At 29.5% G+C, this 17,725-nt stretch overlaps 1 protein-coding gene across 1 annotated transcript; it reads left to right on the top strand.

Moving 5' to 3' along the window:
* The first annotated feature begins 10,482 nt into the window (after positions 1 to 10,482).
* LOC131631543 (4-hydroxy-tetrahydrodipicolinate synthase, chloroplastic-like) lies at positions 10,483 to 11,553 on the top strand. Its single transcript, XM_058902338.1, has 2 exons — positions 10,483 to 10,910; positions 11,028 to 11,553. The coding sequence occupies exons 1-2, from the start codon at positions 10,483 to 10,485 to the stop codon at positions 11,551 to 11,553; spliced, it is 954 nt and encodes a 317-aa protein (XP_058758321.1).
* The last annotated feature ends 6,172 nt before the right edge of the window (positions 11,554 to 17,725 follow it).

The raw sequence follows: 17,725 nt of genomic DNA, 5'->3' as shown, positions 1-17,725 counted from the left end.
ATTAAAGGTTGTAAATACACATCAATTCCTGCTTTTGGACTCGAAGGTCCTGGAATGACGCACGTCAAAAACATGTATGGTTTTGTCATGCACATCTCAGGAGGGAGGTTGTAAGGGGTTACAATAACTGGCCAACAAGAATATGCGGTTCCCGACCCTTGGACATAGGGAGTAAATCCATCTGAGCATAATCCAAGCCTGACATTTCTAGGTTCTGCGGCAAAATCAGGATGCATTCGATCAAAATGCTTCCATGCCTCGCCATCAGATGGATGCCTCATAGTGCCTGGACTTGTGTTATTTGTGTGATTCCATATCATTTGACTTGCACTGTGCATTGAAGCAAACATTCTTTTTAACCTTGGTATTATCGGAAGATAAAACATGGACTTTACTGCTACACGGTCTTGATTAGTGTTAACGGCTCTACTGGGAACTTTATATCTTGGACTCTTACAAAACTTACATTCCTCCAACAACCCATCTTGAGTACCAAACTCATTGTCGTAGAACAACATACAGCCATTAATGCAACAATCAATCTTTCTTACTCTTAAGCCCAACTTCGACACCAACTTCTTTGCTTCATAAAATGTTGTAGGCAAGTTGTCTTTCATTGCAGTTGAGTCCAACATCATCTTTACGAAGAATTCCAAACACTGATCAGGAACATTCCAATTTGCCTTGGCGGCCAACAATCTCACACAAATTGATAACTTTGACTCAGACGATCCATCAAACAACGGCGTATTCATCTCATTCAACAACTGATAAAATTTCTGCGCTTCCTCATTCGGCAACTCTTCCCCACCAAAATCTTCAGGCTCATCATAGGTCACGTTCACACCAAAAGCATCCTCAACCATGTCACCAATCAGATTAAAGTTTTCCTCATATTCCACAGGCGGCCGACTACTTGAAGCATGAGAGTTGCTAGTCTCTGGTACGTTACTAGGCAGTTCTTCACCGTTAAACGTCCAAACCCAATAATTTGCAATGAAACCCCTTCTATGCAAATGAGCTGTTATTTCCTGTGGGTCACTAATTATTGGTCTACATTCACATTTAAGACAGGGACACCTAACTCCTCCTTCGCTTCGACATAATTCCTGAGCAAACGCCCAACTTATAAACCCTTCAACTCCTACTATAAAATTGGGTTTAAGTCCCATTCTTCCTGGAAATGTTCTATCGTACATCCAACTACGATAATACCGATAATATTCCATACTGCACATTTATACAATCATTGTCATTTGGAGTTAGAATACTAATCAACTTGATATTATTCTTAGACGTATACTAGTTAATATTTACTATTCTTAAAAATATTATTTAATAACAATACTACTAATATTTTTAACTACACATGTTATATTGAACCTATGTTAACCATAAAGTTACTATTTTATTAACTACACATTTTAAGCTACACATATTGAAAATATTCTTTAATAAAAATACTAATTTTAAATATTTACTATTATTAAAAATATTATTTTATTTTAAATTATAATATTTTATTTTTTATTTTTAAATATAAATAATATATTGTAAACATAACTTTTACACTCATTAAGATTAATATGTATATTATTTTTTATAATAATTTCTATTTTTAAAAACAATAATATATATTACATATAAAACATATTCTATTAGAATTTTGTTAATAAAACTATTTTTATCAAATATATATAAAAATGATGTATTTTTAATTATAGTTTGTTTATCTTTCTATTCTTCAAAAAAATAACTTATTTTATATAAACATAAAAAATTCATAACTTATATGTATAAAATTATTTTCTTTTTAATATTTTATTTTCATAATCCATAATATAAAAATATTATCTTTTTATTATAAACATAAAAAGTTAATTTCTATATATGTAAAAATTAAATTTATAATAAAAATTAAATTCTATATAAATATTTTAATAAATATTCTATTTTTTTATAATAAAGTATAATATACCTAATAAACAAAAATATATAATAAACATATCTAATAAACAAATATATATAAATATAGTATAATAAACATATCTAATATATATTCTGTTTTTTTAAAATATAGTATAATATTACTCATTATAATAACTAATATATATAATAAAAATTAAAAATGAAAACTTTATATTATACCTAATAAATAAACATATATAATAAACATACCTCTATATATATATATATATATATATATATATATACCTCTATATATATATATATATATATACCTCTATATATATATATATATATATATATATATATATATATATATATATATATATATATATATATATATATATATATATATATATATATATATATATATATATATATATATATATATACTACAACAAATACAAACACAATATAACAAACACAATATATACAAACACAATATATACTAGAATTTTATAAATTTTATAACAAACACAATATATTTTCAACAAATACAATACCTATTAAACAAATTTTATAAACAAATTAACATATATACCTATTAAATCTATTTAATATATACTATAATACACAAAAATAACTTACCTCTTCTTCAATCTACTCCTCCTTCTTCAATCTACAACCTTCTTCAATCTACTAATTAACCTATACAGAAAAAAATAAAAAATTAACAACAACATATATAATAAAATTATCAGAAAATAAACAAAATATCAAAATAACATTAACTACCTTTGATTCAAAAAAAGAATTGGGATTGAATTGATTTGGGAGAGAAGGGTTGGATTTTAGGAGAAGGGTTTGGGTTTGCAGAGAAAGGGTTTTTGAGTTTGCAGAGAAAGAGTTTGCAGAGAAGGGTTTCGTGAATGGTGGTGGGGGGAAGTGAAATGGTTGAATTAAAAGACAATGTAGCGACGTGGAGTGCACATCGCTAGTTGCCACGTGACATACACGTCGCAACATGGCAACGGTCACATACACGCCTGCAGAGCTGCCACTATGTCACATCAATGGAACGTTGTTTTTGATTTTTAAATGTAGCGACGTGATAATAACGTCACAACCAAATTTTTCATAAATTTGAATATTCCCCCCATTTGAACGTTATGGGGTGTGGTGAATTAATTTATGTAATTAATGTAGCGACGTGTATCCCACGTCGCAACTGTTTTTCACATTACCCCATGTCTGACTTCTAGTCACTTTAAAGCTGTAAAGTTATTTATTATTAAAATATAGGTGGCGATGTTTAGGTCACGTCGCAACAAGAATTTCCTAGCCACGTGTTGTCCACGTCGCAACTTATGTCGCTGGGGAGGAGTTTTTTTGTAGTGTGAATAATAACAATAACTCTGTCTATATATATCTATATATATATATATATATATATATATATATATATATATATATATATATATATATATATATATATATAGAGGGAGGGCATATCATATGAGAATGACATATTTATATGAGAATCTGAGAATGAATCCGAACCATTGGATTTTAAAATAAATGGTGGAGATTATGAGTGAATCTTTTTTTTCTCTCTCCTACTTCATTTATTTCAAGATACAGGAGAGAGAAAAAAAGATTCACTCATAATCTCCACCATTTATTTTAAAATCCAATGGTTCAGATTCATTCTCACATTCTCATATAAATATATCATTCTCATATGATATGCCCTATATATATATATATATATATATATATATATATATATATATATATATATAGGGAGCGTATCCGGTGAGAACTGATATCGTTTATGAGAAATGAGAACTATTAATATCAATCATCAGATTTAATTAACGCTTAAGATTTAATAATTCCACATAAGGAGCACTTTATTGAATCTTTTCTATTATGTTTAATATTTTTATAAAAATATAATCTTACCAAAAATATTTTTCAATATGCTATTTAATTTTACCATTAATATATAAAATTTAATTGCAAAACAAAATCATATTTATATTACTCTATTGCAAAATAAAATCATATTTTTTTTATTGTTATAGAATTTTAATATTATTTATTTTACTAAAATATACATGTATGAAATATACAATTTTATTATATTATTATTTATTGTATTGTTAGGGAGTTCCAGAAATTATTACTTATAAAAAAAAAATCATATTCTATATTTTTGTATTGTTAAAATATTTTTTTGGATATTTTAATTTGATTGATTTATTTATTTCCAAAATTCTTATTTTAACTTTACAAATTTTACCATGATAACTATTTTAAATAAATTTTACTATTGTTATAATATTTTAATAATTGTAGCTTCTTAATGATATTGTTAAACTAGAAATTTTAATCTTATTATTTTTTTAATTTTTTTCTGATATGAAGTTATAATTCGTGCAAGTAGCAGATTGCAAAATATTTTCATTCTTGTAAGGATAATTTTATATTGAAAATAAATAAATAAATAATAAGATTAAAATTTATAATTTGCCAATAGTTAAGAGGAGTCATAACTATTAAAATATTATAACAATAATATAAATTATTAAAATAGTCACAATGATAAAATTTGTAAAAATAAAAATTTCCAAACACGTAAATAAATAAATCAACAGAATTTAAATACTTTTACATTCTTTAATTTTTTTAATAAAACATAAAGAATAAATTAAATGAAAATATTGTTTTCTTATAAAATAATTTTAATCAAATAAAAATACAGATGATAAATTAATAATGTATTTTTATTTAGTAGAACTTGCTATAATAATATTTTCCTAATTTGTAAATAAATAAATCATCCAACCTAAAATATAGGTTATAATTTCAAATTCTTCAGTAGTTTTAATAAATGAATATATAGGTGATAAATAAATAAAATTCTTAGTCAACAAATTAAATAAAGTTCTACACCTTAGACATGTCTATTTTACAGTCATAGTCTATTTCAATAAAATAAATAATATCAAAACTCCCTAACTATAAACAAAATATAGAATATAATTTATTTATTTTTTATAATAAATTTAAAGAATCAAGAGAGTTTTAAAAAAATTATGAAATAACATGGAAAAATTAAAATGATATATTTGATATAAAATTAAATAGCATATAGAATAATATTTTTGGTAAGATTTAATTTTTATGAAAATTTTAAATATTGAGAATAATAGAAAAAGATTCTATAAAGAGTTCTTTATATAGCATTATTAAATCTTGAGCATTAATCAAATCAAATGGTTGATATCGATAGTTCTCGTTTCTCACAAAAGATATCAGTTCTCACCGGATACGCTCCCATATATATATATATATATATATATATATATATATATATATATATATATATATATATATATATATAAATGAGAGATGAGAGGAAGAAATATCATATGAGAATGATATATTTATATGAGAATGTGAGAATGAATCTGAACCATTGGATTTTAAAATAAATGGTGGAGATTATGAGTGAATCTTTTTTCTCTCTCTCCTGTATCTTGAAATAAATGAAGTAGGAGAGAGAAAAAAAAGATTCACTCATAATCTCCACCATTTATTTTAAAATCCAATGGTTCAGATTCATTCTCACATTCTCATATAAATATGTCATTCTCAGAATGACATATTTATATGAGAATATGAGAATGAATCCGAACCATTGGATTTTAAAATAAATGGTGGAGATTATATATGAATCTTTTTTTTCTCTCATGCATCTTGAAATAAATGAAGTAGGAGAGAGAAAAAAAAGATTCACTTATAATCTCCACAATTTATTTTAAAATCCAATGGTTCAGATTCATTCTCACATTCTCATATAAATATGTCATTCTCATATGATATGCCCTATATATATATATATATATATATATATATATATATATATATATATATATATATATATATATATATGTATTATTTGACATATTTTGATTGAGTTATAATTTGCATTTAAGATAATCGATGACAATAAATGGTAGGATTATAATTTTAATTGGAAGATGAATGTTTATATTAAATAGTAAAAGATTAAGGTTTCAAAATTTTAAATATGCACTCATTAATATTAGAAGTTGAATTATATATAATTATTGATATTAAATAACGAGTAATGGTAGTTTTAATGTACAATAAAATGTTATTTTTAAATTTTTTAGACACCGAGTAAAATTTAAATGGATAAATAATCATTGATAATAAACATGTAAAGATCTAAAGAATATAATTTACAATAATATGTAAATAAATATTTACGTTGTTTTTTGAATCAAATATGGAATATATATTAATTCAAAAACAGAAGAAAATACACGGCAATTGCTCACGATCCAGCCAACAAGAACAATTAAACAGGACAAAGAAAAATCAAGCCATATAGGATGCTATATGGAATATTTACGTTGTTTACAACAATAAATGTACAATAAAAAAATTTTGTCTAAATTATTTGTTTATTTTTTATCGATTAACTATTTATGTTTTCTAACAAATCTAAAGAATATGTAAATAAATATTTATCGATTAACTATTTATATCATATGCTATTTTTTTCTTTGGTTCAAAATAAAAATTTTCTTTTCTTTTTATTTTATTTTAAAATTATTTTATTTTTTATTTTTTTCTTTTAATTCCATCAATATTCATTTACAACGACATTATTCTCGGTTTGTTCAACATTCATCCACTAAAGTGTATATCATTTTTTAGAACATAAAAATTGTAAGTTTTGATTTCATCATTGGTATTTTTAAAATTTTCTGATAAATTGATAGAAGTAGATCAAGGTAGTTGTTTTGGAAAGACAAATATTTAGACTTCAGAGTTCAGAGGCTTATAACCAAATTTAAACAATTAACATAGTGATTAAGGAAAGTATTCTCAATAATAAATGAAATATCTATATATCTTATTCATTTTACAATTAATTTAAATGATTGGTTAACTATTGACATTTTAATAATTGATAATGTATTATAAGTAATTAATAAGATTTTTTTTTATTACAAAGAGGGCTAGAGGCCCAGATACGAACTAAATAGACACGAAACTAGAGAAGGAAACACCACAAGAATCCTCGTCTAACAAACTAAATAGACAATTTGACGCTGACCTGTAGAAAACAATATCAGTGCCACTAACACTAGTACACTACTCACACCTACAAGGATATCAACACACTTGTTCGTTTCTTTATAAGCGTGTAACACTCGAACATCTTCCAGATTCGCCATAAGCTTCTTAATTTGGAAAATAATCGGCAACTTACCTCTCTTCATGGAACACTCGTTATTTATGGCTTGTGCCACCATTAAAGAGTCCACGTTCACTTTAACCCTTCGATAGCCAAGGGAAATGGTGAGCTTAAGACCCTCAAACAAACCCCACATTTCAGGCATAAACACCGTATAAAGGCATAAGTATTTTGAGTAACCTCCCAACCACCTACCATTCTCATCCAGAAGGACTCCACCACAACCACCTATACACTTGGACTTGCACGCCCCATCTGAATTTAGCTTCACCCAATTGTTTTGAGGAGGGAGCCAAGTAAAGGTTTTCTTGATCCTGATCTTGTCCAAACTAACCTGCATAGTCTTCATAGCCTCTAATTACTCCTTAAGTTTATTAAGAAGGAACGCTCCCGAATCAAAAGGACGAAGAGCTTCTTCTCCATGACCATCCTTATTCCTCCAAATCCAAATGTAATAACATACCGTTATCCAAATCAGATTCCAATTAACAGATACAATGCCAGTATTGAGAATATTCCTAGTTAGCCACTTAACCAAGTCCTTTTCCCTAAATAAGTTACTGCTAATAGTACCAGCAATACAGTTTTAGACTTGCATAGCTTTCGGGCAGTCACGCAACACATGTAAGGTTGATTCGTTGATATGACCACACAACTTACAAGCCGCAAATCCTAAGACTCTCTTTCTTTTATTTTCATTTGTCATCAACTTATCATGTCTCAGCAGCCACATGAACAATCAAATACACTCCAACATTTTCAACTCCCAAATCATCTTCCAGTATTCATTCTCCTCAATCTTGTAGTGATTTATCAATGCATTATAAATATTTTTGACAGCAAAGGTGCCATCACCCGTTCCGGCTAGGATAAACCTATCAGTACCATTTTCTGGATCAAGAAGCATAATGGCCCTGAAGCAAAGGTGTCATCAACCGTTCCGTCGTTACTTTGTCCACAACTGAAGCAGAGTTTGTAGCAACTGCCTCTTGTGTTTGTCAAGGGATATGGATGAGGAGAGTATTGGAAAAGCTTGGTGATTCTCAAGGCAAGTGTACCACTGTGTTATGTGACAACAGTTCTACCATTAAGCTATCCAAGAACCCAATCATGCATGGACGTAGCAAACACATTGATGTAAGGTTTCATTTCTTGCGAGATTTGACTAGAGATGGAATTGTTGAGCTGAAACACTGTGTTACACAAGAACAAGTTGCAGATATTATGATAAAACCACTGAAGCTGAATGCGTTCTTGAAGTTGCGCGAGTTATGTGTGGTGCCATGAGTAAACTGAAAGCATTACTGCAATCAGTTTAAGGGAGGAATTTGTTAGGGTTATTAGAGTTACAGTAGAAATTGTCGAAATGCAGTCAGTTAATAATTCCTTGTATTTAGGACATAGTGGTAGTAGAGTCTGACTATTTCTTAGTTATTTACCACCTTATTAGTCAGTAAATCGTGGGTAGTTTGTTTCCTATTTTTTTCTCATTGTAGGGCTTATATAAGCCAACTGTTTTGCTTCAAATTGATAACAATTCATTTTGTATATTTTCTGTGAATTGATTTGTGCCTAAGTTTATAACAGAAAGAGATTAAAGTTAAAAGAAAAGATGAGAAACAAGATTTGTCTATGAGAAATTGATATTAACAATCGAAAGTAAAAATTTATTAATAGAGGTTAAAGATTGTGCGCTGTCAGTGTAAATTAGCTTTATACTATTGTCTAATAGAATTATAACATTCTGCCATGTCATATCAATATTTTTAAATTAAAAGTGTGTGACTTAGTTAGATACATGTTCCTGATTGGTTGACAGTGTAAAAATATTTTATACTATGAATGCATACTTTTTTTCTCTTATTAAGATTGACAACTTAAAATAATTGGAAAAAAAATATTGTTAAGCAAAGGAATTATATGATGAAAATCAAAAAATAAATTTGGCGTGAAGAAAAATGATAGTAAAAATCTCTCAAAATATAAAAATCAAAGAAACAAATTTGACATGAAGAAGAATGATGGTAAAAATCTCTCAAAATCTGAATTTTTTCACTAGTACCCAATATGGAAATATCCAACAAAAAGTACTACAATGTAAATTAATAAAAATAGAAATCTTATTTATAACTAATTAAATATAAAAGTAGTAAAATTTATTTTAAGGTAAAAATTAATTTACATATTTGATTACACATGTCTTTTGTTATTAGTGACGCATCATTAGGAGTAATTTACCACTATTTTAGACAAAATTGTCAATATAAATTCTTTGACACCCAAATTTTGTTATTAGTGACACATCATTAGGAGTAAATTACCATTATTCTAGACAAAATTGTCGATACATTTTCATTAAATTTATGATAAATTCCTTGACACCGAAGAGTTTAAGTTGGATACCAATATCTTTAGTGTAAATTGTATTTTAATTTTAATTTATTTTAAAATAAAATAAAATTAAAAAGTGATGTGTATTAAATTTCACAATTCTATTGGAGGAGGGTACTGATACCCAACTAAACTCGGATACCTAAATTTATTTTATTAGGGTTTTATTTTACGGAGAAGTTGGGAAAAACCAGACCGCCAATCATTACTTTTTCTCTCACACACAAAAGCCGTCAATAGCACTCATTTGAAAGAGGTGATTTTCTTACTATTCTAACGCGTCTGTCATACAAATCTCAGTAATTTTTTTCTCTCTTTCCAGATTCACACTTTGAAAGGTAAAAGGTATTTCTTTCTGACTTGCTTCTTGAACTTTTCATATTATGTCCTCTTACTCTATGTTGTCAATAGCGCTATAGTGGAATAACAAGTACACATAGCCATATACAGCACTATAAGCAAACTTGAAGTATAGTAAAAACAAAGGTGAGTTATAGGCTAATGAATCATAACATCTCTACGTCATGTTAACTAAAGTTTTACATATTTTTCAGACCGAAACTTGTTCCACCAATGGCCATGTTTAGAGGACTCGCTTCCGGAGTTTTCCGCTCACTCACTATCAACCACCGCAACTTCAGCTGCAGGTATTTTCATTATTAGTTATAACTTCCTACTCTTTTTTGGTGGCCATGGATATCTGATTCATCGATTTTAACGTAAATAATTGCTTCATTGATTTTGATGATTTTTATTGACCTATGTTTCAAAATGTTTTTCTTTTTCTTTGTTTTTTCCCATAAATATTTAGTTTAGTTTATTAGAAACTTGTTCACCAAGTATTAAGTTGTGTGTACTGTATCTATCTATCTATCTACAGGACCTCAATGGAAGAGTTGAAGAGTCTGAGACTGGTAACTGCCATCAAGACTCCATACGAACACAATGGCAAAATAGATCTTGATACCTACGATAACATGGTGAACATGCAAATTGAAAAAGGTGTGCAGGGTATCCTTGTTGGTGGAACAGCCGGTGAAGATGGTGTAATGACCTTATCTGGCCTATACAGCCTTGTATCACACATAAGGAGATCCTTCGGCAACAAAATCAAGATTATTGGCTATGTTGGATGGAAACCGACATCAGACAACCGGATTAGTTTCTGTAATGACATGGATGCCGCGATGTATATAAACCCTTACCCTCATAATGATAATGTCTCATCAGACGACCGTTTGATTGTTCACTACGATCGTCTGCTTTCAATGGGCCCGGGGATAATATACAGAAATCAACACAACACATCAACTATGTCTTACTATGAAAATCCCCCTAATAAACCTGATAAATGGCGTGTCTCTATATATCGTGGGCTAATGGGGCCGGTTTATATGACAGACAAATATGACGAAAAAGAATACCAATACAGCGGATTACCTATGAGGGTAGTTGAAGAATTGTCTGAAAATCCTAACTTTGTTGGCATCAAGGAAAACAAAAGAGGGAATATCCTAACTTATGCAAGTAAGGGAATTCATGCTTGGACTGGAAAAGATGAAGAAAGCCACAAAACTATATGGGAATATGGTGCCACTGGAGTTTACTCTATTGCTGGAAATTTAGTTCCTGGTCTGATGAAGGAACTCCTGTTTGAAGGTATGAATCCTTCATTAAATTTGAAGTTGAAACCATTATTTGATTGGCTTTTTGATATGTCTGGTTGGAGTGTTATGAACATTAGTACTTTGTTTCACAATCCTTTGAATACTGCTCTGGCTCAACTTGGAGTTATTAAACCAGTTTTTAGGAGACCACATGTTCCTGTTTCTGTTGAAAAGAGAAGAGAGTTTGTGGATTTAGTGGAACAAATTGGCAGAGATAATTTTGTTGGCGAAAAAGATGTTAGAGTTCTTGATCAACGTGACTTTATTACATATTATGAAGAAATCTACTAGCTCAGTCTTGGTGGAAATAGGAAGCAATTTGAACAATTCTTTGCTTAATCTTTTATTTTTGTTTATTAACCTTGCAAGTTGTTTCATAATGAATTACTAGATTACTAGGTAAATTACACTTGCGTGACATGAATTTTATTAGATTACACATTTACTTATTCTTATTCTTTTATTTAGTACATCACTTATTCTTATTCTATTTTATTATAATGATATAAGGATAATAAGGACTTTATTCGAATACAATTTTAATACATTATATTTAATTTCTAATTTATTTATTATATTAGTTATTTTTGAAGGTGCGTGAATCACAAGAAAGAGAGGTTTTGAATTGAGTTTTAAGGTTCAATATCAAATAAAACAAAGAACACAAAAACAAAAATAAATAACATAATTATTGTTATCCTGATTCATTGTTAACAAAGTTAATCCAGTCTACCCGTCAAGGTGACTTTGCCTTCTCAATAAGAATTTAATCCATTATAACCGAGCTAACTATAGAAACGACAACAAAGACCAACCGTCAATGTTGTAAACCACAAAGACAACACGTCAATGTCTTCTTGAGAATCTTGACTAAATTCCTAGTCTCTCAAGGAACTATCAACTCACAAGTTGAATACAAAGGTCTGTGTTTACAAAGTTGCTTCTTGAAAGCAGATTACACAAATTTTAATACAATCAAATAATACAAAAGTGTTAAGCAAGCATATGAACAAAAGCTCACTTGTAGCAAGTTAACGAACAAAAGTTCACTTGCTTACACAACTATACAAAGAGAATTTTGCGGCATTTTAGCATAAGTTTTGTAGAGTTGAAGAGCTATTTATTCAATCTTCCTATTGTAGTCCAAAAAGAAGTCTGTTGAAGGGTAGAATTGAAATACTAAATTCCATATGTTTTGTTCGCAATGGTCAGTGAAGGAGTGGTCGATAACATAGTACTGCAGTATAGTCCTTGCGCCACCAAAATAGGATAGTTGGAACATATCTACCTCGTACTATTTCCTCACGTACACTTATTTTGATCTTATCTTCTAATCTTCAAAGGCTTCTGACAGTAGTTGTTGAAGCATGTTTAAAAAGACCAAAACTTGAGTCACCAAAACCTAACTCTTCAGAGTCTTCAAAACTTGTTCATCCAGAACCTTCTTCAGAGTCTTTAGCACTTGGTCTTTGAATCTTCATAACCTAAGTCTTCAGAGTCTTTAGATCTTGTTCATCCAGAACCTTGTCTTCAGAGTCTTCATACTTGGTCTTTGAATCTTCAGAACCTAAGTCTTTAGAGTCTTCAAAACTTGTTCATCCATAACCTAGTCTTTAGAGTCTTTGACACTTGGTCTTTGAATCTTCAGAACCTAAATCTTCATAGTCTTTAGATCTTGTTCATCCAAAACCTTATCTTCAGAGTATTCAACACTTGGTCTTTGAATCTTCAGAACCTAAGTCTTCAGAACTTGTTCATCCAAAACCTTGTCTTTAGATTCTTCAGCACTTGGTCTTTGAATCTTCAGAACCTAAGTCTTTAGAGTCTTCAAAACCCATTCATCTAGAACCTTGTCTTCAGAATCTTCAGTACTTGTCTTTGAATCTTCAGAACCTAAGTCTTTAGAGTCTTCAGAACTTGTTCATATAGAACCTTATCTACAGAGTCTTCAACACTTGGTCTTTAAAAAGTTTGTCTTCAGAACTCGGACAACAAAATCTCAGAGCTAAAGAAGTTTCCATGAGCTCTTCCACGAGAGTCAAGAACAGAAGTTCTATCACAAACGTTCATCAGAACCGTTGTTATATAAGCATTCTAGAACTTGACTGGGTCTTTGTAAACACAACTGATTTCTTTCAGAGTCGGAGTGTATTGAGTTTAGAACCTGATGACATCACACGTCTTTTCTTCAGATTCAGAATCTATTAGAAAAAGCTACACACTAGACAGATACCGTTAGACTACTAAATTGTTTTCTAAGATATTATGTGATGTTATCATCAAAATCTAAGGTTAGATGCAGAACAAAATCTTGTTCTTAAATTTTTTATATTTATATCCTTAGAAGTTATGTATCAATTATATTTTGATTAAAAAGTAATGATATATCGTTACAACAAAAAGCAATGTTATATATATATATATATATATATATATATATATATATATATATATATATATATATATATATATATATAATTTTTTTAAATATTATTTAATAGTAAATGAAGTTATAAAAATTATTAAAAATATTAGTTGGAAGTTACAAAAATTAATAAGACATTTGAAAGGGGTATTGGAAAATATGAGGAGTTCACAAAATGATAAATGTATTTTAGTAATATATTGATTTAGCTATTTTATTTAAGAAAATATTCAAATGATTTTCTTATATAATAGTTTATTAGGAATATAAACAAATTACATTGAAAAATTAATTTGTGAAAAAACAATTTAATACAACTTCCTCTATTTAAATATTTATTTATAGTTGTTACTTAAATAATCTACTTCCTCTATTTTTGTACAACTATGTATTTAGTTTTTGGGTTAAATATATTTTTAGTCCCTCTAAAATTATTCTTTAAACAACCGTCCTCGTAAACTTTGTTGTCCATAAAATAGGTCCCTCCCGTTAGTCTTACGTGGAACATGTTTAATTAATCAACGTGGATATATTTTTTAAATTATTCGCCAACGTGGATGTTATTATGGTAAGGTTAGGTAAATAATTAATCAACGTGAATCCAAAATTCTTAAACCACTCCATATATTTCTCACGAAAGCCCTAAAACGTCTTTTTCTTCAAGCAGCGTGGTCCCTTCCTTCCCAGTTGCTTGCGTTCTTGTGGTCCCAGTTCAAAATCTTGTCGGTGCCATTGTCCCCTTAATTTATTCAGTTGCAAGAGCTCTTGTGGTCCCAGTTGTTCGCAACTTGTGGTCTTAGGTATTTTAATTTAGATTATCGAGTAATGTTAGGGTTAGATTAAGAATCATTTTATCCGTTTTATTGTGGTATATCGTATGAATTGTATATGTATATAGGTAGTATTTCCTGCTACATGTCGTATTTGACCTAATTTGATAAATTTTAATCCTAAGTGAATGAACTGTACAAGAAATGGGTAAATTTAAGGTTGTGTTCTACACAAAGGGCTATTTTATAAAAGATCCTAACTTAAGATATGAGGGTGGGGATGTTTATTCATATAGTGGTCAAGATCCAGATTATTAGTCTTATTTTGAAGCGTGTGATTTAATCAAATGGGTTGACCGTGAGTTTGATTTTAGGGATGTTAAATGTGGTGGAAACATGATGGTAGTTGTTTGGAAGAAGATTTAAAACCATTTAGGGATGATGAATATGTTTTTGAGTTATCTATTTATGCTTTTAGAAATAATTGTGATGTTGAGATTTATACTGAGTCAAAATCAATTACAAGAGATGCCACCTTTATGGATAAGGTTAGAGAGAAAGGAAAGGGGAAAACACGTGATGATGGACCAAGTGTCAATGAGGAACCAACAATCAATGAGGAATCAACAATCAATGAGGAAATAACTGTCAATGAGGAACCAACAATCAATGAGTAATCAGCAAAAGCTCTAGGTTTGGATAAGTATCTGTGAATGGGACGCTGATACTTTGGAAGCATTGCTAAGTGATTAAGATATTTTGGACATTAAACCTTTAATCATTGACACATCTCCTATCAAGCTAATTTCATTAAACTCAAATGGTGTCAGGATTTTCTTTGGTAAAAATTAAAAGTATGTAAAAACAATCTTTCGAACCACCATGAATTTCTTCACAAACGCCAAGTTGTAGTGATCATGTGAGTGTATATACATTTTCCGTACATAGTCCTTGTTCATTGATTTTTCTAATGCCTATTCATTCTTATGACAGATTAAGATATTTATATCAAAAAAATAGTGAAGAATAATGCTGATGTAAGAGGTGCAAACAAAAACAGTGATAAGTTGAGGACCATAAAAACAAGGAACATAATGATCTAGGTAAAAAGCCTGATGATCCATTGGTGATAAATGAAGAGGAACCCGCAGAAGGAGTCAATGGTAATGGTAGAGTATCAAAAAGATGGGTAAAATTTAGCAATGGGGTAACTCAATGAAGAGTATTTGAAGATCCATTTGAACATGTTTATTTTTGTTTCAGTATTGTCTCCATGTTGTGAAGATATTTATGCTGATATTTATGTTTGTGTTTTGAAGACCAGTTATTGGCTTTTATGTAATGACCACCATGTCGTGGAGAGATATGTATTGTAATATAATGACCAACATGTTGTGGAACATATGTATTGTAATGTAGTGACCTCCATATTATGGAAACTATGTTGTGGAAATATATGTACTGATATTTTAATGGTGAAGATATTTGTGTTTTAACATTTTTGTCCAATTATCAGTTTGGAAAAATATGTCAAAATAATACCAAATTATAACCCATACTAATGCCAACATATAGACCACCATATATCCAAAATATAGACTATAACATGTCAAAATAACATAAACAATTGATATGAATAAAATTACATAACTGAAAGACATTTTATAAAGAATTAAACATCATTACATAAACTATTGAAGGACATTTCATAACCAATTCAACAACATTACATAACTAAACAATAAATTTCAATATATCATTCAGCAACAAGTACATGTTGAGCATAAACAAAAATACAAGACATATCGATTTTAATTTTCCATAAAATTCCTCTGACTTGACCTTCATCTACAATTTCTTGTTCATCTTCATTGAAGATTCATTCAATTCCTTCAACATTTAAACTACTTGTATCTCCGTCTTGTTCTCATCTTTGCTTCAATATTCATCTACATTTTACAAGCATCCTTTCCTAATGCTATATCTGCACCCCATATGAATAAATTGTTTCTCAGTTTGACAAAATGGACACCTCCAGAAAAGTCTCCCTTTATTATGTTCATTCTTGCACTTTAGACTTTTTCCTGATCAAAACTTCTGAACATGCTAGCTCCTTAAATTTATCCCATGGCTGATAAGTGCTTGATTTATGGTAAAATATCACATTATGACATAGCATTTATCTTACTTAAATGACAAGTTTCTTACATAAAAACCCCAATTATTTAATAGAATTGATTTGTACAAGTTTACTTTAGATTTGGATTGCTTTTGTGCAGGATATGGTTGCTAAAGTAAAAACCAGCAATCAAACACTTTGATAAGCGAGCCACAGCGAACTCCAGCGAAGTCAAGGCAAAAAGAAGCAGAATCCAGAAAACAGACACTTCGCTAAGCGGAGGCGCAAGCGAAAGCCCAAGTCACTAAGCGGGCCATATTTCGCTTAGTGAACCAAGTCAGAAGCAAAATCACCGAGTTTCTCCAGCAGCGAGCAACATCGAAGAAAGTTCGCTTAGCGAAACATGGCTTCGCTTAGCAAACTTTGGTGGTTTCTGCAAGATATTTGAAAGACTTAAGGTTGAAGAAAGGAAGTTCGCTTAGCGAGATCAACTTCTCTTAGCGAACTTTGGCGGCTTCTTGAAGGCGGTTTGAATGGCAAACTTAGAAGAGAAGAAACATAGAATTCGCTTAGCAAAGTCAAGCAGCCATAACTGCTATAAAAAGAGCAGAACTCAGCTCAGTTGAGGAATCAAATTTTTTTCATTGTAATATCATAATATACTATATTATATCAGTAGGAATAGAAGAGGTTGTAAGGAGAAGGAGCTGGATACGCATCAAGAGTCGGGAAATCGTCGTTGATGTTCGTTCAACTCAATTCTTCCATTATGCTTCAAGCTACCATGAGTAGCTAAATACCTCCCTTGTTGGAATTGGTTGTAGTTCACCAAAATAGTATGTATTTTCATTAATCATGGCGTCATACGCAATTTACTAATGAATTAGTATTGATGTTATCTTTGTTTTATTATTTACTTTCATGGATTGAATTGATATTGACAAATACGATTCTAATCTCGATCTAAGATAACATCTAGTAAACTCTAAATGCTAGACATAGAGTTAGGTTTAATATTCACCAAAAGTATCGAATATTAATGCTACCACATTATTTAATAGGATGAGAAATCGTCGATTAAACTATAAATTAAAAATCTCATCAAAGTTTTGACATAAACTCTGTTTGTGAGTGATACGTGATGATATT

The sequence above is a fragment of the Vicia villosa genome, unplaced genomic scaffold (assembly GCF_029867415.1).
Source record: "Vicia villosa cultivar HV-30 ecotype Madison, WI unplaced genomic scaffold, Vvil1.0 ctg.000843F_1_1, whole genome shotgun sequence".
Lineage (NCBI taxonomy): Eukaryota > Viridiplantae > Streptophyta > Magnoliopsida > Fabales > Fabaceae > Vicia > Vicia villosa.
This window is presented reverse-complemented; position numbering and strand designations above follow the sequence as displayed.

Coding starts and splice junctions, on each gene's coding strand:
- LOC131631543 (XM_058902338.1), top strand. CDS start 10,483: ATGGAAGAGTTGAAGAGTCTGAGACTGGTAACTGCCATCAAGACTCCA. Junction 10,911..11,027: donor CAACACAACACATCAACTAT/GTCTTACTATGA, acceptor ATACCAATACAG/CGGATTACCTATGAGGGTAG.